This window comes from Macadamia integrifolia, chromosome 13, assembly GCF_013358625.1.
Source record: "Macadamia integrifolia cultivar HAES 741 chromosome 13, SCU_Mint_v3, whole genome shotgun sequence".
Taxonomy (NCBI): Eukaryota; Viridiplantae; Streptophyta; class Magnoliopsida; order Proteales; family Proteaceae; genus Macadamia; species Macadamia integrifolia.
The window spans coordinates 18,127,781-18,155,200 of record NC_056569.1 but is presented as its reverse complement, the minus strand read 5'-3'; the positions used below and the strand labels follow the sequence as shown (position 1 = coordinate 18,155,200).

At 36.7% G+C, this 27,420-nt stretch overlaps 1 protein-coding gene and 1 non-coding gene across 2 annotated transcripts; one reads left to right on the top strand and one right to left on the bottom strand.

The window, feature by feature from the left end:
* Positions 1 to 1,059: 1,059 nt before the first annotated feature.
* LOC122059059 lies at positions 1,060 to 11,116 on the bottom strand. The gene is made up of 15 exons (XM_042621762.1): positions 10,308 to 11,116; positions 9,833 to 9,940; positions 9,354 to 9,550; positions 8,998 to 9,208; positions 8,541 to 8,778; positions 8,234 to 8,384; positions 7,873 to 8,158; positions 7,191 to 7,364; positions 3,655 to 4,488; positions 3,438 to 3,551; positions 3,141 to 3,340; positions 2,848 to 3,058; positions 2,310 to 2,547; positions 1,895 to 2,045; positions 1,060 to 1,547 (listed from the first exon to the last, which is right to left on the bottom strand). The coding sequence occupies exons 1-15, from the start codon at positions 11,083 to 11,085 to the stop codon at positions 1,266 to 1,268; spliced, it is 4,173 nt and encodes a 1,390-aa protein (XP_042477696.1). The 5' UTR covers positions 11,086 to 11,116; the 3' UTR covers positions 1,060 to 1,265.
* Positions 11,117 to 25,652: 14,536 nt separating this feature from the next.
* LOC122060360 lies at positions 25,653 to 25,759 on the top strand. Its single transcript, XR_006134379.1, has one exon. It is a non-coding gene; the product is annotated as a small nucleolar RNA R71 (small nucleolar RNA).
* The last annotated feature ends 1,661 nt before the right edge of the window (positions 25,760 to 27,420 follow it).

Sequence of the window (27,420 nt, the reverse complement as noted above, 5' to 3'; positions counted from 1 at the left end):
ACATACTTATAATACATATTAAATGTTGCTATTAAAAATTATTATTCAGATAATAGACATGAATTACATAAGGCTAGAAGCCAAGCCTTTCAAACAATTCCCATATAGTTGTTTAAAAAGCCATTTTCAGTATCATGGGGAACGCTAAAGCAAAAAATGGCTACCTCCTAAGTAGATAGTTTAAATGCATGATACAATTTTTTTTGTTTAAAAAAGAAGAAAGAAAAAAAACGACTATGTGAGTGGTGGGCTGCCCTTCCCACCTTTTAAAAGGTAGGCGGCATCTCTTTCTTCTGTTCTCTACCTTACTCATGTAGCTCTCTATGCTCACATCTATTCTACGTGGAATTGACGTATAGAAAGGGTTTAATCAACTTTTCATCCTCTCTGTCTTTGTCAGCATATTTTCTAAGGGGAAAGAACGCCACTTGGTTATGTGGACCTTGCGTCTAGACACAAGAGAGTAAAATTATCACCTCCACCCACTTTAAAATCACAAAACTCGTCCTTATTAATGCCTCTATGCACTCTCATTGGCTTCGTTGATGCAATGACTACATGACTAGGTAGCGATCTCTTACTCTATTTTTTATTCTCTCTCTCTCCATCATCCTTTGTCACTCTTTTAATTTTTATTCTCTCTCTTCGTCATCTTATTTTTTATTCTCTCTCTCCATTATCTTTTTATTTATATAAATATCTATTCGGTGGTTGACTGAAGAATATATACAAGTTGCATGTGAGTGAGGCCAGGTTTTGTTGTTCTTAGTATATTACAGGATCTTTACATTTAAAACACTTAATTTTATTTTCCAATGTTTCAGTTGGATATTTCACTGTCCATTCAAATTTTGAGCCATTTTAAACACCCAATACTAAAGACAGTATTTTTGCCTTTCCAAAAAATATACATTAAAAAAAAAAAAAAAACTATGGTCTGTAGTAGATTTTTAGAATAAATTCCAACTATGGTGATAAATGCTAAATAGCCATTGACTGTAGGGCTGTTGCATGTACAGTTCAAGGCTATGGTAGAGAATACTAGTTTCACTAAAAAAAAAAAACATATATTCTGTTACAAATTGTAGTTATATTGGGAAACAAATCCTTTCATATTTTGATCCAACTAAGAACAGGTTTGAAGTACCAATTAGTACATTCTTACCATATATACATGTGAGATTATTCTAGTGAGACAAAACTTTAATCATATTGATCAATATTAATGACATTTTGCTTCTACATGTAAGAGTTTAATCTATCCATCAGCGAGGAGTAACAGTTAACCAATTGACAGAAAAATCATCAATCATCATTGGAGCGACTTGGCCAACAGAGAACGCAGGTTTTTGAGGTTGTGGAAGAGAGAGAGATTCACTTCTCAACATAACGACGACATTTGACATGGTGGGTCTATATATTGCATCTTCTTGAACACACAACAATCCAACATTGATGCATCTCAAGAATTCATTTGAACAGTATGTCTCTGTTAACAATGGATCCATCAATTCTAAACCTCTTTCCTTGCTCCATAGCTGCCATGCCTGCAATATCATAAAATGGGATTAGATGGAAAGGGAAATCATGACACAAAGACTAGCTTTCTTTCAATGGATTTTGTTATATGTTGACATCCTTAAGGTGTCAAGTAATTTGTAACCTTACGTTTTTTTATCCATTTATTACATACTTTTCTTCAATGAAGGTAAATCTCGGCGTTTCACATATGTAATCAAAAGAAAACTTTATAAGATAATGACAGCTTTCAATATGACATAATGACTAAGATTTAACTATAGAGGTGTCATTTAGACAGTCCCCGAAATATATGAATTCTTGAAGACAGTTTGTATTTATTATGAACGGAATGGACTAAGCCAGTAAAACCTACATAATCCAAAAGGCTAGAAGCATGTTTGGAACGATGGAAGCCAGCATTTCTTCTCCCAGTTACAATCTCTAGCAAGATTACTCCAAAGCTATAAACGTCCGACATTGTGGAATATACTCCTTCCATAGCAAATTCTGGAGCCATATATCCACTGTTCAAATATTATAAAAAAAAATAATGTGAATTAGAGCATCAAGGTGAAATGTAGTAATAAAAATTAATCAATGAAGAGCCCTGGAAATGCTATTTGCAGGCTGTTCTTTGAAAAAAAATTGCAGCAAATTTTAGTGCAAGCTAGGAAGATGCATCCAGGTGTCCATTTCTTGTAATTCACTGATATAGAAGATCTTTCACAACATGAGACCATTCACTTTGTATGCACAAAAGTAATTAAAATGCTAAATTGCATACTTACTAAGTTCCTACAATCCTTGCGGTATTCTTTTCACCATCGCTTCCACCAAATATCCTTGCCATGCCAAAGTCTGAGATCTTCGGGTTCACATCCTGGTCCAACAGTACATTACTGGGTTTCAGGTCCCTGTGGATGATTCTAAGTCGAGAATCCTCATGAAGATAAAGTATACCCCGAGCAATTCCAACAATAATGTTAAACCGCCTTCTCCAATCGAATGTTGCACGTGTCCTTGGATCTTCTTGAAAAAGAATTGAAACATGAAGTACAATGAATAAGGTTTTCAGTACCTCAGCAATTTTTCAAAATAGATTCACCCAAGATAGTCCATGGATTGCTTTGCCAGCTCCTAACATGAATTTATTAGGTCTGATTTTCAAGCTTGAGCCCCAAGTTAAAATCCCAAAACAGATTTTCTTGCCATAAGCAAAACCTAGTTACATGTTTGTTTATGGGAGAAAAAATGGTTACATGTAATGATTTTCAGGAAAATGCACAAAGCAGTGTGGGAGAGAGAGAGATTTAACAGGGTACAAACCAAATAGGACACCATCAAGGCTGCCGTTGGGCATGTATTCATAGACAAGAATCTTTTCCCCATCTTCTATGCAACAACCCAAGAGCCTCACAAGATTTTTATGTTGAAGTCTCATTATTAGCAGGGCTTCATTCATAAATTCCTCTGAACCTTGATCAGAACTGCTTGAAAGCCTCTTAATTGCTACTTCTCGTCCATCAGGTAGTGTTCCCTGCAATGAACAAATTACTCTTCTTATACACTGTAAAAATTTTCAAATGTTTGCGAATTTTGATTATGAGAAATCCCATTACCTTAAAAACTAGGCCAAATCCTCCCTGTCCAAGCTTTTTTGAGTCAGAAAAGTTATCAGTAGTTGCATGTATAGTGGCTAGATTAAAAGTAGGAATATCATGAGGCTCCATCTCTTCAGATCCTGGACCGAAGTAATTCAATAAATCGGTGCTGTTAGGGGAACCCAAAGGAGTTTCTGGAACAGTTATTTCCTTTCTTCCTGGAAGAAAAACAAGATTGTTATCCTAGGATAATAAGGAAAACCAAAACTGTGAAGATGTAATATGGTAGACTGGTAGTTGCTTGAGCATATTTACCTTTGGCAACTAGGCAGTAAACAGAGATACCCAATAAAGCTACTGCAACACAAGCTGATACAACAGTAATGCTTAGAATTTTCGTCGATATTTTCTTATTCTGATCATCTGCTTCTGATAACAAACAATTACTGCTCAGTGATCATTGTTGTTGGTTCTTAAAGCAACTAAACAAACAACATACTATGGTAATTAAAGGTGGAATATAATTAATTACCTGAGCTTGAAGGAGGAGTAGGCAAAGCTTCAGTGGCTCCTTCATAGAAAGCATATAACTCATACCTTAGGTAGCAACTCTTTGTGAGAAGTCTTGCTCCTCTGTAAAAGTAGCAGCAACTTATAATTTCATCTGTAGCATTTCGGAGGCATTGAAGACAGTCATTTCCAGACAAGTCTCTGGTGCACTGCACAAGCCCATATACCTTTTGATCACTGGTAAGATTAGTTTGCCCAGTAGCATACAAGCCAGTGGAAGGATCCAAAATAGCCGAATTAGAGAGGTTATTCAACAGCTCCCTCACAACAAGACTGAACTGATTGGGATTAGAAATGGTTTTATTGTTCCATAGAGGGAGATATCTGGTGTAATCTGTATGGCCAAAGAAATTTTGGCTGGAGTATCTCAGAAGGCAGTACTCCTCCCACACAGTTGCTTCGTCTCCGTAGGGACAGAGTCTTGTGATGTCCTGAACTGCCATATCCACACAGTTCTTGCATTGGACCATAGTATCAAAACCAAGGCAGAGGAAGAGGCCATAGACTCTCTCAGTTTTATTACCAATAGTATAATTACTGAATTTTGAGAGAGAAGAACTAGAGGATAAAGAAGAGAAGAGCTGATTGAGATTGCTCTTAAACAAAGTGTTAACTGTGTTATTTGCAGTAGTATTAGAACAAAAGGGATATGGAGCATCAGCACCACAAGGGCTATGAAGCAGAGCAAGAAGCGAATAAAGTAAGATGAAATGGAAGGTTTTCGACATGCCCACCAAATGTTTGTACTTTTTCCCAAGAATTCTACAGTAATGGAGAATATGGAATTGAGTAAAAACTTAAAAAGTAGTGGCTCAAGCTGCTAATTTCTTACAGTTGACTAAGCATTAGGGACTTTGAAGTTTGAACCTGAGGAACCCAAGACGAATTGGAATTTAGAACTGAAACCATCAAATTGACAAGACTCGAACCTTGCAGTCGGAATTGAAAATTGAAACTTGAAAATTGAAAGATTATACTTTCCACCTTCCAGGAAGGTGTCTCTGCTTATTACTACGAGCTAAGATCAACTTTTGGTCAAGAGCAGAAGGGACATGGTAGATCAAGATCGATCAAACATCTCTGCAAATCAACCTTGCAGATTCTACAAATTCAAAGTTTCCAAAAACTATAGTAATCCATTGATATATTATAATTCTTCAAACCCTCCTGGGCTCGCCCGCCATTGAGGTAAATGCTGAAATCTGACGAAACATTGACTATAGAAAAATGGGAAGACGACAGTTTTCTGGGTTGGGACAAATCATGGCGGTTTGCTCTTATTTTAATGCTACGGTGTTTCATAGTCTGCTTGTAAACCCAGTTACGTTTCAGGTAGGAAAAAGAAAAAAAAGATTTTTCTGCCTTGCTCTACTGAGTCTGGGGGAGGTTTTGCGGGATTCCGATTGGGTTTTGATCTGCTGGTTCCAAGACTATAAAAGTTTATGGGCTAAAAAATGACGGGAGTATGGGACACAGTTTCCCTTCACCCATGTGATCACACGAAAGAGTCTCCACACCGGGGGAGACCACCTTTTGATTTAGCACAGGGATTGATGTATTCCATTATAAACAATGGGTAGGAATTTGTCATGACACAAAAGTTAATTAGTTTTTGGGGAAGTGTTTTCTATTGGGGGCATGGTTTAACTGGTATCGTATCGATCATATCGGTTGTATCGTATTGATATCAATTGAAATCGATTCATAATTTCAGATTGATTTTCTGTATCATTTTAGGAGTAAAACAATAAAAAAAAATTATATTTTTTTTAAAAAAAAGCAAGGACAAAGCCGATCGATACTTATCGATCTGTATTGATCTGTACCGATCTGATACCAATACCAAAACCAATATCGATACCAATACCAATACCATTTTTAAATCCATGATTGGAAGAGTATGATTCTTATATGTGTGTGTAAGCCAATAAAAATGCACGATAAAGCATCAATAGGATTTTTTTTTTTCCGTTTCATGAAGTGGGTTGGTCAATTCATCCCCCATATGTTTGAACTTAAGGACCAGACTCTCCCACAGATACCATTTTTATTTCATTTTTTTTTTTTTCATAATTCAAAGAAAACTCATCACTTTTTAATTGACATAACTTCAAATACAGTCTAGTTTTTTCCTTCGTCTTTGGTAAAAGGAGACCGTTGGATTCAGATGGCATCTATAGGGTAGAGGGAAACAGTGGGAGGTATTATGACATTTGTAAATGGATGGATATCTTATCTTTGGTGGGTTTGACCAATTTTTGTAAACAATCCTTCGCTTCTCTTCTCTCTAGTAGAATCCTCCCATCTTTGGTGGGTTTGACCACTGGCTTTTGTAAAATAACAAGTGTGTGGATTGGTGGATATGAGAGAAATTGAGGGACCCTCCAGTCATCCCCTCTATGATTGATAGGGTTAAATTACTTTATTTTACTAAAGTGCAATATCTTTTGTTTTTTCTTTTGGTAAAATAAAATTTATTCATTAGAACGTGAAGAATGCACAGTTATTGAGTTAGAAAACTCCTCCAACAATGGAGTAGAATTTGGCCACACTATCGCATACGTTTCCGATAGGGCCTTCTTTGCTAGGGATTTAACAACAGAGTTGATCTTCCTAAGAATATAATGAAAAGAACAAGTTCTAATATACGATGATAAGTGCAAGATTTTATCCAACGGTGTTAATCGGTTCAGTTTTGATTAAAACTATAACTGCACCGTTTACTAAACGGTTCTACTTTCTGAAACCGTGACCGTTTAGTAAATGGTTTCGGTTTCCACGGTTTCTAAACGATGTCAGTTTCACCATTTTAAATGGTTTCGATTTCGATTTATTCCATACGGTTTGTAAAATGGTTCACAATCCGTTTGTTATAACTTGCAACCATCTCTAAACTGAAGATCATAAGCTTATCAAAAAATAATTAGCAACTACAAATAAGAGATTCTATATTAACGATGGTATGTCTTAATTTGATAATCTAGTGCTATTTCTTTGCATGACCATTCTCCAACATTTAGAACTAATATCATACAACATTCAAATCTAGTCTTCTACAACATAAAATATTAAAATGACAGGTGGTTCAGCCAAAACACCCCATCTATGATAACATAATAATATAGTAACATAAATGGATTATAAGTTAATGATCTAAAGCCTAAACTTGAACTGAATTGCAATAAATCATACCAAAGCAAGATGAACACTTAATTTAATTGTTAATTGCTATATGGATTAATCGGATCGGTATAAACGGTTTTAAACGGTTTCAATTCGGTTTGAAACCAACGGATTCCGCGGTTAAAACCGACCCAACCCGTTTAACTAATTGGCTTGAAACTCTATCTGATTGTAGACCAGACAGAGTTTTGGTTTTCTATTGGCGTGGCACTGCTGAATGCTTCTGATTAATAGGAAGATGAGGAAAAAAAAATCTTATGATGAACATCTATTTGAGTCGATCATTTCCAAGATCTAATTCCAGTTTTTTCTTACGTAGTGGAAATGCCTCACAATCTGCAGTTTTTCGCTTACGGGAAGAAATGTTCTTGGTGGATGCAAAACCTGGGACCCCCAGAATTTGTATACAAGCTGAACTGCTTAATCTCATCCAAAGAAGCATCTCACCATTAACTTCCTCTGGAATGCTCTTAAAAAGCTCATTATGAACTACATAGGGAGTAGCTTATGAAAATTCTCATAGAAACTAGAACATGATTAGTAGCCAGTTGACCCTGATCCGATATAACTGAGCCATCTTCCATCCTAAGAGACTGAATCTGATTCTTTGCTTGTTGAACCTTGACCGATAAATGAAAGAATTTTGAGTTCCAATCCCCATTCTTTGCCCATTTGATTCTAGCTTTCTTAGCTCCGAAAACTTTTCATACAATATGAATATAATTGATGGTAGTATATGCAAGAATCTCAAATGGTGCAGCTTGATACTTACAATAAGAAATATTCACATTTAGATTTTAGAATCACATTCCAAAAGATATACAATTTTTACAACCATATGAATAGAACGCCTATCTTAGTTACAAACAATTTAAGGTTGAACATTAGGACAAACAAGTTCCGGTAATAGATAAATGCAAACTAATTAACATTGAGATGGCCGGACACATATATCTAGCTTGTGCTTCTACATTAAGAGTTGAATCCATCACTTAGCGTGGAGTAATACCACTAATAGTTAACCAATTGATAGAAAGCTCATCAATAATTATTGGAGTGGCTCGGCCAACAGAGAATGGTGGTTTTTGAGGATGTGGAAGAGGGAGGGATTCACTTCTCAACATAACAACTACATTTGACATGTTGGGTCTATCTATTGCATCTTCTTGTACACACAGCAATCCAACATTGATACATCTCAAGAATTCACTTGGACAATATGTCTCTGCTAAGAAAGGATCCATCAACTCTAACCCTCTTCCCTCACACCATAGCTGCCATGCCTGCAATATCATGCCATGATATTAGATGCCAAGGGATATTATGGTACCAACATAATTTATTTTAGTGAAACTTACATATTCCAAAAGGCTAGGAGCATGTTTGGACCGATGGAAACCAGCATTTCTTGTCCCAGTTACAATCTCTAGTAAGATTACTCCAAAGCTAAAAACATCTGACTTTGTGGAATATACACCATCCATAGCAAACTCTGGAGCCATGTATCCACTGTTCAAATTTTATAATAATATAATGTGAATTAGAGCATCAAGGTGAAATGGATTCCACTTTCCATTTTAGTAACTCAGCGATATGAGAGACTACCTACTACATGGGAAATTCACTTGTCCACAAAAGATTTTTAAATAAAAATTACATACTTACAAAGTTCCTACTATCCTTCCGGTATTCTTTTCACCATTTCTTCCACAAAATATCCTTGCAATGCCGAAGTCTGAGATCTTTGGATTCATTTCCTGATCTAACAACACATTGCTAGGTTTGAGGTCCCTATGGATGATTTTAAGTCGAGAATCCTCATGAAGATAAAGGATGCCTCGGGCTATTCCAACAATAATGTTAAACCGCCTTCTCCAATGTAGTTGTGCTCGTGTCCTTGAATCTTGTTGGGAAAAAAGATACATGGAGTACAATCATTATGAGTTTTAGTAGTCCATCCAAACTTTTTTTCCAAAATAGACTAATCACCCTACGTAGTCTTGAGATTTCTTTTGCTGATCATAATATGAATTTATTAGAAATGAATTTCAGGAATGTGTACAAAGCAAGGGGGGGGGGGGGGAGAGGAGGGGGAGAAAGAGAGAAATTTAAGTGAACAAACCACGTAGCACAACATCAAGGCTGCTGTTGTGCATGTATTCATAGATAAGAATTTTTTCTCCGCCTTCTATGCAACAACCCAAGAGCCTCACAAGATTTTTATGTTGAAGTCTCATTATAAGCATGACTTCATTCATAAACTCCTCTGAACCTTGCTCAGAACTGATTGAGAGCCTCTTTATTGCTACTTCTCTTCCATCAGTTAGGGTTCCCTACAATGATCAGGTTACATTGTCTTTCACATTGTTGGGAAAAAATTAGGATTTTTAAGACATTGTAATTAGAAACATACTAAAGCACAAAGCACATTGAAGTCTCTCAAACATTTCTGAATCATGCTTAGATGTATCTTATTACCTTAAAAACTGGGCCAAATCCTCCTTCTCCAAGCTTCTTTGAATCAGAAAAGTTATCTGTAATTGAATGTATGATGTCTAAACGAAATAAAGGAATATCATGCGGCTCCATCTCTTCGGCTCCTTGGACAACATAATTTGGAAAAATAGTGTTGTTTTGATGTGTTGAAGTTTCTGGAAAAGTGATTTCCTTTCTCCCTAGAAGAATTAAAATTGAGAATCAAGATTTAGGAAATGATTGACTTGTCAGTAATAACAAAGGTTTTTCTTATTTGTATGAAGATTATAATAAATCGAATAAGGGAAATGGAGTAACGTTGACTAAGCATCCATATTTACAAGACTTACTACTATAAATAGTAAATAATAAAACTTAACCAATGAAAGAATTAAACTAACTACAATCATCTCAACAATAAACAAGATTATTAACTAAGGCATAAGAAAACCCGAATTCTGAAGATGCTTAGGCATAGTTACCTTTTGCAACTAGGCAGTAAACAAAGGATCCTAAGAAAGCAACTGCAACGCAAGCTGATACGGTGGTAATGATTAGAATCTTGGTCGATATTTTCTTTTTGTGATCACCTGCTTGAATGCAAACAATTATTCACCTCAGTTAAAACTCTCAAAAATGAATTATATGCTAAGACAGTTGATGTAGAGAAGATCTTAGTGGAATTCTTGGATCTTATGGACCCGCGAAAATCTACATGATATGACTGAAAATACTGTTCTTTCGTTGCAACTTCCGGGAGACATAACTTTTGACTAAAGTGCAGTCACAAGAGCCATAACCCCAATTCCGGAATGGCAGTTAGTGCTCTACAAATGGTCAATTGGACTATTGGATTTTCTTTTTCTTTTTCTTTTTTTTTTTTTGGGGGGGGGGGGGTGGTTTGGAATTCAAATGTTTATCCATACAGCAGGCCATGGTCAAGGTAAAAATAATTACCTGTGCTTGGGGGCGGAGGAGGAGGCAAAGCTTCAGTAGCTCCTTCATAGAAAGCGTATAACTCATACCTTAGATAGCAACTCTTACTGAGAAGTCTTGCCCCTCTATAAAAGTAGCAGCAACTTAGGATTTCATTTGTGGCATCTTGAAGGCATTTAAGACAGTCATTTCCAGACAAGTCTCTAGTGCACTGGACAAGACCATATACCTTTTCATTAATGGAAAGATTAGCTTTCCCTGTGGCATACAAACCCGTGGAAGGATCGAAAGAAGCGCTTCTCGACAGGCTATTCAAGAGCTCCCTCACAACCTGACTGAACTGATTGGGATCTGAAATATTTTTCCTATTCCACAGAGGAAGATTTCCGGCGTCGTCTGTATAGCCAAAGAAACTTTTGTTGGAGTATCGCAGTTGGCAGTACTCCTCCCATACTGTTGCTTCTTCATTGTTGGGACAGAGTTTTTTAATGTCTTGAATTGCAGTGTCCACACATATCTTGCACTTGTCTAAGGTATCAAATCCAAGGCATAGAAAGAGGCCATAGACTGTATCAGTTTCATTTCCAGTGGTGGAATTTTTGAAGATTGAAAGAGAAGCATTAGAAGATAAATGAGAGAAGAGGTCATTGAGATTGTACTGAAACAAACTACTTGATGTAGTAACATTAGAACAATAGGGATAGGGAGGATCAGCACCACAGGGGCCATGGAGGACAGCAAGAAGGGAATATAGTAAGATGAATCGGAAAGTTATCAACATGCCCAGCAACCGAATCATAGATTAATAGTGAAATATGAAAAGTATTAGAGAAGGAATACTGAGTTAAGATAAAGGGATATGATCTTTTATATCTAACATGGTGATGAGTCCATAAGGAATTGGATTTAGGACTGACCAAAAAATTGACAGGGCCAAGCTCGCAGTTGGAGTTGAAAGTTGAAAACATAGAATAGTAGTGAAATAGGGAAGAGTATACTTTCCACCTTCTAGGAAGGTGCCAAGAAAAAATATCGACCATAGAAAAATGGAAAGTCCATGGCAGTGACTCTTATTTTTCTAAAATGACTTCATTTGGTTGTAAGGAAAATGGAACGGTAGGGAAGAGAAATTTTGAAATTATTACCCTGTGTAATTGTATAAATTATTTAAATATGTATATAATTTTTTATATTTAATAATGATATTTTTTATACGTAATTTTTTATTATTTTAAAATACTTTATTGATGCAAAGTAGTGTAGAATTTAATAACCAAATATAAAATGATTTAGTATTAGCAATTTGCAATCATTTGTTTCTTAGATTTGAAAATTTCACTTCCCTTCCTTGCAATCAAATGGAGCATAAAGTCAACCCCCCAAAAAAAAATGCAAACCTTAAGTACTATATTATTATGTTTCAAGGGGAAAAAAATATTATCTTCTTTGTCTCAACCTCTTGTTTCATGTAACAAAATACTAGAGTAGGGTTGTTTATCGTTGATTAGTTCTCCTCCGCTCTATTGAAAAGTCTCCATTCCTACGGTGGTTTTGTCAATGAACATGTCTCGGGCCAAATTGACTAACCTAACCCTTAAGGCTATGGCAACGGCCATAGTTGGGTGCTCTGCTTTAGTGTGATTCACGAAGGATGGAAAAAGTTTTCCTTTACTCACAATTGAGAAATTCTCGTCAGCAATCCATAATCATGGTTGCCCCCTCTCTCATTCTTGAAGTGTCAAATCTTCATTGAGTGTCCAAAGTGTTCCATCCAATAGCAATAAATGGGGAAGGATTTGGAGGACCTATTATTTTGATGAAATTGGCCAAGCAATTGGTTTTTATTTACATCTTCCTATTTTGAAAGTGAAAAAATCTCTTTTTACTCAAGGGCTTCATCAGTGTCTTAAAATGCGTAATTAATGACAGAAGCGATCAATCCCAACTCTGATTCAAATTGGATCATAATCAATTTGAATTGGCCTGAAAACCCCTAGGATTGGCATATTCAAATAATATTCCAATGATTATGATGTTTTTATCCATATATCAGCCATATCAAGTACCTTCCAATCTGAATCAGACGATTCTCAATCTGATTTGCCGATTTTTGAAACCCTGGGCTTCATTAAAATCCATAACCCAGTTAGATAATGGTGGATGAAGAAAAACTAATATGGGCATACCTTAGATAGAGGAACCCTTCAATCATCCCGTGGTTTTGGTCAAATTTTGGCCTAAAATAACCAAGTAATTAAAAGACTGGGTCAAATTTTAGCCTAAAAAAACAAGTTGTTAAAACCCTTCATTCCAATGATGATGATGGTAAAGTTTAGCTTTTTTTTTTCATAAATAATGAAGTTCAGCTGAGGAAATCTCCAATTTATAGTATATATGGGCAATTTCATCTTATAATTTCAGTGAATGTGCTAGATTGATACATGAAATTTCAACCTTGACGCATTTTTTTGGTCAAATGGAGAAGTTAGGATCATAAGAAAAGAATTGAAGATAAGATAAGACTTGATTTGAATTGAACTGAATTAATTTTGGAGAAACTGCAGTTTCTGATTTTCCTGGAAGCTGGCTTTGCTCATAAGTCATGACCATGACCATAATTCCGAAGGGAGAGGATCCTTTCCTTTTACTTTCGTGCCTCATACCTTGCTCATGCCTTTGGGATGTTGTATATGATTTTCTCACCTTCCAAATGAATAAGCAAAGGAAGAGTACATGGAGAGGCATAAGTAGGATCCAATCTGATAGAGATCTAGGAGAGAAAAAGGGGGAATAGATGACTTGAAGAACAGCAGATGTGACAATCTGAAATCTCATTGCCAATTACCAACTTACCATTTCAAATAGATGGAAAAGTCTGTGACATGAGAAAACAATTGAAGATAAGATAAGATTTGATTTGAATTGAAATCAAATCTGATAAGTAGAGGATCCAATCAGATAGTTCCGAAGGGAGAAGATCCTTTCCTTTTACTTTCGTGCTTCATAAGTAGAGGATCCAATCTGATAGAGATCGATCAAGGAGAGAAAAAGGGGGAATGGATGACCTGAAAAACAGCAGATGTGACAATCTGCAATCTCATTGCCAGTAGCCAACTTACCATTTCAAATAGATGGAAAAGTCTCTGACATGAGGTCTCAGACGACTCAGACCTCCTCACATAAGACTTTTATTTATTTATTTATTTTTTCTATCTGAAAAAAAAAAAAAAAAAAAATACCCATGCGAATAGGGTTTTAGCTCACGCCGAGCACAAGAATATCTTTTCCAAATGTGAGGGAAGATCTTATACAGGCACACAGCCTTGGTGGAAGTGGGAATAATGGGAATCAAACACACACTTTTCAAGCTTGAAGCTATATGAGAGTATTGACTCGAACATAAAATATCGAAATGAATGTAGTAATGGATACATCAACTATCGTATTTTTCAAGAAAGGATAGAAGGTGAAAAAAGATATAACTCTTCTAGTGTTTAGGGGGATGAATTCTTCTAGTTTTAAGGGGTGAACTCTTTAAAGTTGAAAGTACTCAACAATGAAATAAATTCATTAATCAAAAATTTTACCATTTACAAATAGCATAGCTCTTCAAGTTTATAGAAAACTAAAATCCTAATTCCAAGTTTATATCTACTTATTCCTATGACTAAGATTATCTAAAGAAATTGAATCTAATAGAGATAACCTTTTGACTAAGGTAAGTTCCTTGTCACTGTATATCTTTACTTTATTTTCTGAAAATAAAATGTTGGGAAACATGTCCACACTCCTTGCTATGTTTTGGTGTTAACAAACAAACATACATCTTTAACTTGGTTTGATAAAGTGTGATTAGCTTGAAGAAAGTATAATTAGCTTGAAGAAACACTTAGAAGGTCGAATCAAGACATGAAGCTTAAAGACATGGAATAGCAAACAAGAAGAAAAGAAGATGAAGTGCCAAAGAGTGGAAGGTTCAAGTGAAGAAGAAGACCACTAGGATAGATTAGTTATTTTTAATGTAATTTGTAATCTCCACATACATATATGCACTCACCTCATGCATGTGCATTGCATCATACTAGAATGACCATAGAGCATACCTTGACCAAGTATGGAAAGTCTTTAAGTAGTGTGGAATACACATTAACCTGACTCAAGGGTATTTTAGGAAATCTTAAAATTAGTATCAGGAGATGAAACCTTCATAGAAGTTGTAGGAAATTGAGTTGTGATTCCAACGCAACTGATCTAAGATCAATTTGAAGTCGGACCAAAAATTTATGGTCAAAAAACTGACGACTGGTCAGTATGACAGCATTCTGTCAAAACAGAGCATGTCATGTTGGCGGTCGACCGGCTGGAAGCCCCGGTCGATCGGAACTGTCCGAGACCATAGGCGGTCAACCGGTAGAAAGTCGCGATCGAATGATGACTGCTTGGAAGTGCCCCAATGGCTATATTTTGGCTCAACGGCTCTTGGCGGTCGATCGACTACCGATGGCGGTCGACCGGTGGTCCCAGAATACGTCCGTTAGAGCCTGATTTTCTACCTAAAATGCTTCACTAAGTTCACCTATAAATACCCAAACTGCTCTTAATTAAATATTCATTAAGAAATAGCTTTAAGAGCAGTATTGTAAGCATTCAAGAATTATATTCTACTTGAGTTGTTCTATTACACCAATCCCAACAAAAGGCTCAAGTCTCAATCAAAGTCCTCTACTCTCTCCTGTGCAAGTCAAAGCCATAAGATAGGATTTTACAAAAGGTGCATCATTCATATCTCATTCTCATAATTTGCACCACACTTGAGGTATTCCTCCTATTCCACTATTTCCTATTTATTTCTGTTTTTACAATTCTAGACTGTACTTAGGATTGTAAGGATTCTCTTATCCATAAAAGAAAAAGGTGTATCTCTACCTCTAAAAGAGATTGTAAAGGCGTCTCTCTGCCTGGAAAGGGGATTTGTAAGGATACTCTTATCCGTGAAAAATATTGTAAAGGTTTTTTTCCCTTCCTACCGTACTGAAAGGGAGAACTAGTGGAATACCTTACAAGAGGATTCTTGTAGGGAGTGGACTAGACTCGAATTGAGTCGAACCACTATAAATCTTGTGTTTGTGGTTGTACTTGTTTTATTCTCTCCGCCTTATTTTAACTTACAGTCACACTTGTGACCTATTTATCGAAAAGAGTTAAATTCCACTAGTATAACCTATTCACCCCCCCTCTAGGTTATTTCATAAAATTCCCTAAAGACAAAATCAGTAGGTTTCTCTCCTCTTGCGGATTCTACTTGTGCTATTAATGAGTGAACTTTGGTGGGTGAATCTTATCCTTATTCTATGAATGTCTTCTTAATTGTTAGTGACTTTTTCTCAAATCATAATTCATCTTCTAGCCTATTAGATCCAAGACTTCCAATTTAAACCTTATCCCTTCTATCCATCCTAAAGACCTAATCTCAGCATTTCCTTTTCATCCTTCTCTTTCAAGTCAACAATTGAATATGGAGGCTGCCCTTGTCCCTATTCCAACAATATCCCGACGGGGTCCACCAAATAATCCGGACCTCCTCTCACCCAATGAGCCAATCGAACAAGGTGAATCCCATCTTAATTTATCAATTGATACTATTCATATTATGTTGGGTACATACAAGATAAATGGAACAGTAACAGGACGGTACAAGACATTAAATAGAATAAAGATAGGATAAAATTGGTTTTACAAACAAAACCATGGCATCCGGATGATTAGGAGGTAGCCTGTCTCAACTCCACAACTGAGCATTGTCTTTTTGTAGTCTACTTTCTATTACATACTCAATCCTATTATATAGGATAGGATAATAGTTGCAACTTACAGCCCACCTTCTCCACGTTTTCCTTATACCCTCTCTCCACTACTCCACACTGTAACTCCTATAACTTCTCCCTTATCCCACTAGTAATAACTACCATAACTTCTATTACCCACTAATACAACTTCTCCCTAACTCTATCAAGCACATATTATACTACTCTCATCCCAATCCTCCCAATTGAAACTAACTCACATCCCAACCTTCTTAACTGAACCGAACTTTAGCTCTCATCAATTTAATCCTGATTCCATTTAGGTCCCATCCCTCTCCGTACGGAATTCAGCTTAGGTTCTCCCCTCCCCTTCCCATATCCAACTTGAGTTTTCTCCCTCACATTCTTGAATCCGGTTCAGGTTCTCACCCTCCCATTCTTGAATCTGGTTCAAGTTCTCTCCCTCCCCTTTCGGATTCCAGCTTTGGTCCTTAGTTTACCCTTTTTTTTTCCTCGCTAAATGGTCATTAATAAGAAAAGGAAAACATGAAAGAGTTACATGCCTACTTGGGCATTCCCAGGAAAAGCAAAAAACAATACTCGCTCTAGTTCACTCCCCACCTTCGGTTACCGTCAGCAGGGAGGTAACCAGAGAAAGACACTTAACAAATGAACACCTTTGCAGACACTGATTACGAAGAATCAACCTTCATTAGATTAGTGCATCCTAAACCTTGGTCTACCAAGACCGTCAGCTTGAAAATACTCAAGAATAGAAGAAGGCCACATGCCCAGGGGAGTAGAAATTTCAAATTTCACTGCTAACTTTGTAAGATGATCAACAATGGGATTAGCCTCCTGGTAGCCTTGGGTTACTTTCCACTCAGTGACAGAGAAGAAACTTTGAAGGGCTGACCATTGCTGCAAGATGAACCATGGAACTAGCCCTTTTGATGCTATTACTATCACCGCCGAATCACACTCAATCCATATCCTAGGATATGAATTTCCTTTGGCCATCTCTAGCCCTAACATAAATGCACGAAACTCTACCTCGAAGTTTGTAGTCACTCCCTAAATATAACTTGAAATGAGATATCACCTGGCATTATTATTCCTATAAATATCATCTATGCCCACCCTACCCAGGTTGCCCAGCAAGTACCCATCAATGTTTAATTTTACTCATCTTGGAGAGGGGGCACACCAAAGCACTTCAATCAAAGCATTAGGCCTAGACCTGGGAACTTGAATTTTGAGCCTATTAATACACATGAGATATGCAATTGTCTGAACCCAACCTTTCATATTAGGGGCTATATAACAGATTCAACGTACTCTCCCAACCCCACGGCAAGAGTCTCATTAAACCTTCTTGCATTTCTTTCCAGCCAAATAAAATAAGAAATTAACGTGAAACTCGATGCACCCTTTACTCCGAAAACATTGGATTTACGCCTTCACCATCTGTTGATCTCTATATAATTGGAAAAATTATTCAGTTAGGTAACTCCAAAACAATCCGAGAAGGAAGACCAGAGAATCTAGTACAATCACACTTAAGGAAAAGGTGATAGATTGACTCCTCTTCCTGGTGGCATGTAAGGGAAAATACCTTTTTGCTCTGTCTCTCTCTCTTTTTCCTCTCTTTTCCTCCTTCTCACCTCTGGTCTGCCTCGCAGGGGGTGAATGGATTGAATGGTCTCCAAAACATGGTCTGGCGATGTTTAACATTTTAAAATGTAACCGCAAGCGTACGGATCAGTGTAGCTACGGGTCGAACATAGGGAGAGTAGCCACTTTATTGTTTTGCTTCTTTTAATAATGCGAAAGTGAACCGATTAATAGTTTTGATCTAATTCTAATTATCGTCCTAAACATATGTATCTAAAATAACATCCTAACCATTCGTCATCTAAGAATTTAAATACGCAGTCTACGCAATTAAAATTAAATAAATAAATAGCTGAAAATAAACACCCCACACAATTAAAAAGCAACGAAGGAAAAAAAATGTTGAAATAGAAGTAAAGTAAAAGAAAGGGGATAAAGCTAGAGAGAGATTCACAAGTAGGTTTCTCTACTTAACCCGAGGGATGCATCATAATATGAGCTTCCCTACTTGACCAGAGAGTCACTCTTACAAGGGTTACTCTACTTGGCTTTAGGGAAAGGGAGAACAATTAAAACAAAAATAATAAAATGATGGTTCTATGGCTAGGAGGGGCAAAGCCAACATATACATTAACCATAAATCTTGGGGGAAAGAGATTGCAATAATGTAACGACTGAAATTAAAATCCTAAATTAAGAAAGAAAGGGTAGTCAGAAGAGGGAATGAGAGGGGGGAGAGAAGACTACTGAAGGAGTCTACTTACTTGAACTTCAACCCTTGAACTGAAAACTTGATCGATTTGAGATACTACCAGTACTAAAAATCAGATTTGGAATAAACCAAATCTGAAATTTCTAGTACTAGAGAAAACAAATCTGAAGAAAAAAATTGAACTTGAAAGACATGCTTCATAGCTTATTCTTGTCACTTAGAATTAAGCCTAGAACTAGAACTTGAAAATTACAACTTCAATTGTTTAAACAATAAAAATAAAAGACTGAATAAAAAACAAAAGTGGTTGCATTAATTGAATAAAAAGAACCTACAAAAGTGTTTAAAGCATAAACCTAGAACTAGAGCTAGAGAAAGAGATAGAGCAACTAAGAAAAAACCCTAGAAGAAGAATGAAGTGCCTCCTCCCCTTGTGTTAATTATATTATATAGAGAATGGGGGAGGGAAGCTAACGATTTTAGCTTATAAAAAAAAAGATTTTTTTTTTATCTTGTTGATGAAGTGGATGAGAGAGAAGAGAGAAAATGTGTGGAGAGATATCTCCCACAATTTTTCTTAACTTTTTTTTTTCCTATTTTTTCTCCCTTTTTCTATTTTTCTCTCTTTTCTTGCACAAGAAACCCCCTTTGGCCGGGTAAGAGGTTTGAACTTGAGACCTCCTAATAAGCAAGGGATTTTACACACCACAACTCACCAACTACGCTAGGTAGTTGTTGTTACCAAAAATGAATCTTCAATCACTTAAGGATGTGGTCCATCGATCCTTGTTGTCATTTGAAATATTTCTTACACCCTTGGGACAACTGCAAACGGGTTGGTTCTGCATCTCGGTTCAGTTCTAATCCATTATTCTTTTTATAGCCTGAAAAGAATTATCACTTGTATGAGTGACCAAACGAATATGTACTTTTAGTTGAACAAGTCCATCTTGCTCAGTATTTCGTCCTCTTAGCAACCATGAAAAGAAATAGGACCTCTTTATGTGTAAAATTGAAGATATAGCGCCCGATAGTCCTTAAGACCTTGAAAATATAAAACCTGAAAAAAAGAGAGTAAAACCCAAGGTAGCTCCATTCTAAATATGTAAAATGCATGTTTTACTACACTATATTTTACATATAAATGTGCTCATTAGAATTCCCCCACACTTAGACTTTGCTAGTCCTCGAGCAAAACAAAAAGAAAAAGAATAAAAACAAAAAAAAAAAACCTAACTCACTTTGTAGCAATCACGATTGCACTTAGCATGTGCAACAAGCCTTCAAACTTCTGAGTCACCCCTAGTGGAGTCTCGTAGGTGTTTGCAATGAATATACACCCAAAATTCAAAATAAACAAATCCCAACCTTGGCTAATGGTAAGGCCCATACTGATCCGGAGCAAAGATACTTTCTCTTACAAGGGACCCCCACACTTGAATTTTTATTACCCTTTATCAATTCTAGGTACTAGCATATTTCTTAATTTGAAACTCACCTCGTCTCTTCCAAAACATCCTTATCTTAAGGTAAAACCACTTGTGAAAAAATAGAGAACCAATGACTAAGGCGTTGGAATGTTTTTGGCCAAAACATATTACCTTGCATTAATGGCATTTGCACATTTTTTTTCTCCTTTTTTCGCTTAATAAACTCTATTCTACTCCACTACTTTTGGCCTAAATGATATAGTAAAGCAAACACCAGACACCCAATTTACTATATAGCTTTGCTTTTTGCATATGCCCACAAAGACAGTGATGCTAGAGTTCCTTCAGAAGTTTCCTCCCAAGGAATTTGGATCAAGACACCACGCTTCCTAATGCGCAATGACCTGTCTAGTTCCAAGGGAATCAACTCTTATTCTTTTTTATACTACATTTCACATTTCATTTAAATTGTGCATATGTCAACTCATGCTAAATTAAAAAGAAGGTCTCAACTCCAAATCATAAGTACAAGGAACCTACAGACTTACATATGGTCCAACACCATAAAATAGGGGTCTATTATTTTTCAAAAGAAAGTCCCATCTCAAGACACAGGCTTGTTTCTTTCTTCTCAACAAGGTTTTTATACGTTCAAAATGGGTACCTTAATAAAAAATTTTATTTTCATACATCAAGCAACCGAATAGTATGATCATTAGCCAAAAGCCAAAGTAGGACTTCATCCTTTAGCAAGCTCAAAAATAAAAAGAAGAACAAACAAAACAAAGTGAAAAAAGCAAAAACTGGTTTCCCTCTCCCACACTTAAGTCATGTAATGTCCTCAATGCATGGAAAGAATTAAAAGCAAAGACAATGCAAGGGGGTCATACCTGATTATAATTTAGTCATTAGTGTAAAGAGGTTCATGGAGATCTATGACCTCTTCACTACCAGTAGTAGGAAACTCATGGAGCAATTTCAAACGTTGACCATTAACCTTCAAAATTACTCCTGTTCCTGGATTCAAAATCTTCACAGTCCCATGGAGATATACATTATGAACAATAAACAGGCCATCCAATTGGGATCTAAGCTTACTAGGGAAAAGATGCAATCGAGAGTTGTATAATAAGATTTTATCACCAATTGCAAAAGATTTACGCGGAATGTGCTTATTATGGAAAGCTTTGGTCTTTTCCTTATAAATCCTAGAACTTTCATAGGCATCATTCCTAAATTCCTCCAACTCAGATAGTTGGAGCCTACGAAGAATTCCCGCATCAGATAAATCAAAGTTAAGCTTCTTGATGGCCCAAAAGGCCTTATGCTCCAACTCAACTGGTAAGTGACAAGCTTTTCCATACACCAAACGGTAGGGAGACTAGCCAAGGTCAGTCTTAAATGTAGTCTGATGAGCCCATAAGGCATCAATGAGCCTAAGAGACCAATCCTTACAGTTGGGATTAACAGTTTTCTCTAGGATTTGTTTGATCTGCCTATTAGACACCTCCACTTGGCCATTAGTTTGGGGGTAATAGATAACTTATGGGTGATCCCATACTTTTTCATTAAGGCCTCAAAAGGCCGATTGTAAAAATGAGTACCCCTATCACTAAATATTGCACCTGGTGCACCAAAGTGGGAAAAAATGTTCTCTTTGAGAAACTGGAACACCACTTTATGATCATTAGATTTACAAGGTATGACGACTATCCATTTAGAAAGATAATCAATGGCCAAAAGTATGTACAAATTCCCGAAGGAATTAAGGAATGGTCCCCTAAAATTGATGCCCCATACATCAAAGATCTTAACTACCAAAATAGGGTTGAACAGCATCATGTTCCTCTTATTGATACGGCCAAAAGACTAGCAAGCGGGACAAGTCTTGTAAAAATCGAAAGCATCTCTAAAAAGAGTGGGCAATAAAATTCGCATTGGAGAACCTTTGCGACAGTTTTCTTAGGTCCAAAGTATCCACCACATGCATAATCATGGCAAAAAGAGAGAATGGAATGTTGCTCATGATCAGGAACACATCGTCGGATAATCTAATCCGGACATATCTTAAACAAATAATGATCATCACAGAAAAAGTGCTTAACTTGGGAATAAAACCTATACTTATCTTGGGTGGACCAGTGATCGGGAGTCACACCTGAAACTAAGAAGTTGATAATATCAGTAAACCATGATTCACTGGACACTGTAAATAAATGTTCATCTGAAAAGTTCTCGTTGACTGGAGAATCGACAGTCAAGCAATTGAGAAGCCGGGATAAATGGTCTGCAACTAGGTTTTCAACTCCTTTCTTATCTCTAATTTCTAAATCAAACTCTTGCAAAAGTAAAACCCACCTAATAAGATGGGCTTTGGCATCCTTCTTCTGAACTAGGTATCTAAGAGCAGAATGATCAGTATACACCACCACATATGAATTAACTAAGTAAGACCGAAACTTTTCTAATGCAAATATAACAGCTAAAAATTCTTTTTCAGTGGTTGTATAATTGAGTTGTGCATCATTTAAGGTCCTACTAGCATAGTAAACGACAGTGGGAAACTTATTAATCCTTTGACCCAAAACCGCTCCTATGGCAAAATCCGAAGCATCACACATCAGTTCAAAAGGTTCAGTCCAAACAGGTGGTTAAACAATGGGTTCATTGGTGAACTCCTTCTTAAGTTGTTTGAAGGATTCTAGGCACTCTTTAGAAAACTCAAAAGTTTGATCTTTGGCAAGTAATGAAGTGAGAGGTCGGGCAAACTGACTAAAGTTCTTAATAAACTTTCTGTAGAAGCCCGCATGCCCTAGAAAAGACTGGACGTCCTTAACAGATTGAGGAGGTGGTAAATTACCAATTAAATCCACTTTGACTCTTTCTTCCTTAATTCCCTCATTGGATATTACATGGCCTAAAATAATACCAGATTTAACCATAAAATAGCATTTCTTCCAATTCAAAACCAAATTCTTAGATATGCACCTTTTCAAAACTAGAGAAAGATGATGAAGACATTTAGAATAGGAATTCCCATGAATTGAAAAATCATCCATAAATACTTCCAAGAATTTTTCGACTATGTCATAAAAGATGCTCATCATGTATCGTTGGAACGTAGTAGGGGCATTGCAAAGCCCAAAGGGCATATGCCTGTAAGTAAATGTTCTGTATGAGCATGTAAAAGTGATCTTATGTTAGTCCTCTAAAGCAATTGGGATTTGGTTATAGCCGAAATATCCATCAAGAAAACAATAGTATTCATGTCCAGCTAACCTCTCTAACATCCGATCAATGAATGGCAATGGGAAGTGGTCCTTCCAGGTTGCCACATTAAGTTTCCTGTAGTCTATGCACACTCTCCACCCTGATTGGACAAGGGTTGGAATTAGTTCATAATTTGCATTAGGAATTATAGTCACACCAGACTTCTTAGGCACTACGTGAACTAGGCTTACTTATTGGCTGTCAGAAATAGGATAAATTATTCCATGATCCAAGCACTTTAGGATCTGTTTCTTAATGGCTTCCATCATCACTGGGTTAGCTCTTCTTTGGGGTTCCGTGGATGGTTTGGAATCCTCCATTAGATGTATATGATGTTGCACAATAGAAGGGCTTATACCCTTGATATCAGCCATGGTCCTACCTAGGGCTTCCTTATTATCTTTTAACACTTTAAGTAACTCCTCTTCCTGGCTAGAAGTCAAATTTAAAGAAATTATTACAGGAAGAGTCTGGTCAAGCCCTAGGAATGCATACCTCAAATTAGATGGCAACTCCTTAAGATCTAGCTTAGGGGGCTCAACTATGAAAGTTTTGGGAATGGAATTGGAAAGGGGTTCTTAGGGCTCCACAGGTGTGTGAAGACTCAAGACTTCAGAAAAGAAATTTTTACTATCATCATCCAACTCATCCATACACTCTTGAAATTCTGAATCAAAATCAATATCAAAGTTGGTAATTAAATCATCAGAAAAATCCAGAAAATCCTCAAGCATATTGATCTCTTCTTCCATATGTGGTTGCTTGCCTATCCTAAACATGTTAAACTCAACAGTTTGGTTGCCAAAAGATAAGTTTAGGAAACCATTCTGACAGTTGATTAACGCATTATTGGTAGCCAAGAATGGTCTTCCTAGAATTATTGGGATCTCATCCTTGGTTGAGAAGGGCGTGGTATCTAACACAATGAAATTAACAGGGAAAATAAATTGCCCCACCTTTAGTAAGACATCCTGAACCATCCCTTTAGGAATCTTAACAGACCTATCTGCCAACTGAAGAGTAGTTCCAGTGGCTTTCAATTCTCCCAATCCTAGTTGCTTGTACACATGGTAAGGTAAAAGATTCACACTTGCGCCAAGGTCAAGTAAGGCATGCTCAATGTAGGTGTTGCCTATGACACAAGATATGGTAGGGTTCCCTGGATCCTTACACTTGGCTGCTATAGGTTGAGTAATTATGGAACTAATGTTACCTGCCAAGAATACTTTTTTGAGCACACTAGTGATACGTTTGTGAGTACACAACTCTTTCAGTATCTTTGCGTAGGCGGGGATCTGGGATATGATATCCAAAAGAGGGATGTTCACTTCTACTATTTTGAAGACTTTTAATATTTTATCCATGGAAGCAATCATCTTTTTGTTTACCAAGCGATTAGGAAATAGGACAGAAGAAACATAAGGACTGTTAGGGATTTGCCCTTTTTCAAAAGAGTCATTTTTGGTTTTCTTAACCAAATCATCTTTAATTTTAAAAGAATCTTTAGGTTCATCTGATGAACTTGGAACAAGAGGCACACTTGTGTCCTCAACTGAAGGAGAGTTAACAGGAGTAATAGATAGGAAAGATTTAGGAATGCTTTGTTGGTACTCTCTACTACTCCTAAGGGCGCATAAACAACATTACATTGGTTAGAGGGCCCTTGTTGGGTCTGACCTTGTGCTATATTCAGTGGTGCATTAGTTGGTGTTTGTGAACTAACAGGCTGATGATGCCTAGGGTTAGGCTCTGGTTGACTGGGTAAAGTTCTTTTCTCCCTTTCATGCATAATTGAGATAACTTGGGTGAGTTCTCTCGTAAGATATTGATGGCTTGTCATGAGGAGGGCCATATTTTTTTTCAAATCACTTATTCTACTTGCCTCTCTAGTGTTAGTAAACCTAGGGGGTTGCTGATAAGATGATAGGAGAGGTGCCCTAGGAAAACTAGCTTGAGGTCCTACATTTAACCTAGGAAAAGTATTTTAGAAAAAAGATTGTTGTGCAAAGGGAGGCCTTTGGGGTCCAGGTTGACCTTAATTATGAAAATTAAAAGGCCTTGCTTGGTTGCCCTGATTTTAAGAGAAATTTGGGTGAATTCTCCATCCTGGATTGTAGGTGTTACTATATGAATTATTCTAATATAAGGCATTAACACTATCATTAGAAGTGCCTCCAGAGGTGTTGGGGCATTCTTCTATGACATGTCCAAGGGACTGGCACCAAGCACAAATCTTAACCAAATTGACTAATGACGGCTCTCTAGGAACAATAGCCTCAATCCTCTTCATTAAACTATCCAAATGGGCTTTCTTGGCTACATCCCATCCATAAAATATCCTTTTCCTCCTATAGTTCTTTCATTCTCTTGGGTTGATTCCCACTCACGGGTTTTGTCAGCTAAGTCAAGTAAGAATTCCCATGCCTTTCCTTCATCGGTAAAGGATGTGAATCCCTCAGGGCACATAGACTCTATCATTTGTTTAGTTGGGTAATCAATACCCTCATAAATTATTTGACATAAATGCCATACGTCTAGGCCATGGTGAGGGCATTCTTGGAGTAGATCCTTGAATCTCTCCATAAGTTTGGAAAAGGACTCACTAGGCTTTTGCCTAAACTGAAGGATATCACTTCTAAGCTTAATGGTCTTGTGAGTTGGAAAAAACTTCTTAAGGAAGACAACTGTGAACTGTTCCCATGAGGTTATGAAATTTGTGGGTAACCCATACAACCACTTCTTAGCTTGGTCTTTTAATGCAAAAGTAATAAACCTAAGCTTAACAGCATCATCAGAAAGCTATTGGATCTTAATTAGAACACATACCTCTTCAAATTTCCTTAAAAATAGGTATGCATCCTCAGAGATCAACTCATGGAAGTGGGGCAACATAGTGATGTATTGAGATTTGAGTTCAAAATTATTACCCTGGGCTTGTGGTGGAACTATGCAGGAAGGTTGGGCTGTTTTAGCAGAGTAGAACCTATCTTTCAGAGATTTAGGTGAAGGATTTTGATGTTGGTCTCCCATATTGAAAGGTTTTAAAGAGAGCAAACGTATAGGGTTACTACTTGTTGGATCTCTTCTTTCTAACCGATTCTTTTTATTACGTACCCACCTAACACTCATGCAATAGAAAACTACCCACAACTAGAGTAAGACAAGCATAAAAGAATGGATAGCAAAAAAATTTTTATGATTTTTATGATTTTTTTTATTTTTTGTTTTTGGATTTTTGGGAGGTTACCGGCAGGGATCCGGGGTTGCTCAGGTCAATTCATGAGGTACCGCTATAGGGCGAAACCTATCTTTATCATACTGTGAGGCATGAAGACCTCTACCGATACAACTATTATGGCAAGTTGTTCTTCTCAGGAATTCAAAAAAGAAAAGGAAAAACAAAACAATGCAAACAAAGCACTCCGATTTATCAAAAGAAAGCAAAAGATAGCATGGAACTGTCTCCCTCGCAATGGTGCCAAAAACTTATTTGAGATTTTAAAATGTAACTGCAAGCATACGGATCAGTGTAGCTACGGGTCGAACACAGGGAGAGCAGTCACTTTATTTTTTTTTGCTTCTTTTAATAATGCGAAAGTGAACCGATTAATAGTTGTGATCTAATTCTAATTACCATCCTAAACATATGTATCTAAAATAACGTCCTAATCATTCTTCATCTAAGAATTTAAATACGTAGGTTACGCAATTAAAATTAAATAAATAAATTACTGAAAATAAACATCCACGCAATTAAAAAGCAATGAAGGAAAAAAAATGCTGAAATAAAAATAAAGTAAAAGAAAGGGGATAAAGCTAGAGAGAGACTCACAAGTAGGTTTCTCTACTTAGCCCGAAGGATGCATCATAATATGAGCTTCCCTACTTGACCAGAGAGCCACTCTTACAAGGGTTACTCTACTTGACTTTAGGGAAAGGGAGACAATTAAAACAAAAATAATAAAATGATGGTTCCATGGCTAGGAGGGGCAAAGCCAACACATACACTAGCCATGAACCTTGGGGGAAAGAGATAGCAATAATGTAACGACTGAAATTAAAATCCTAAATTAAGAAAGAAAGGGTAGTCAGAAGAGGGAATGAGAGGGGGGAGAGAAGACTACTGAATGAGCCTACTTACTTGAACTTCAACCCTTGAACTGAAAACTTGATCGATTTGAGATACTATCAGTACTACAAATCAGATCTGGAATAAACCAAATCTGAAATTTCTAGTACTAGAGAAAACAAATCTGAAAAAAAAAATTGAACTTGAAAGACATGTTTCATAGCTTATTCTTGTC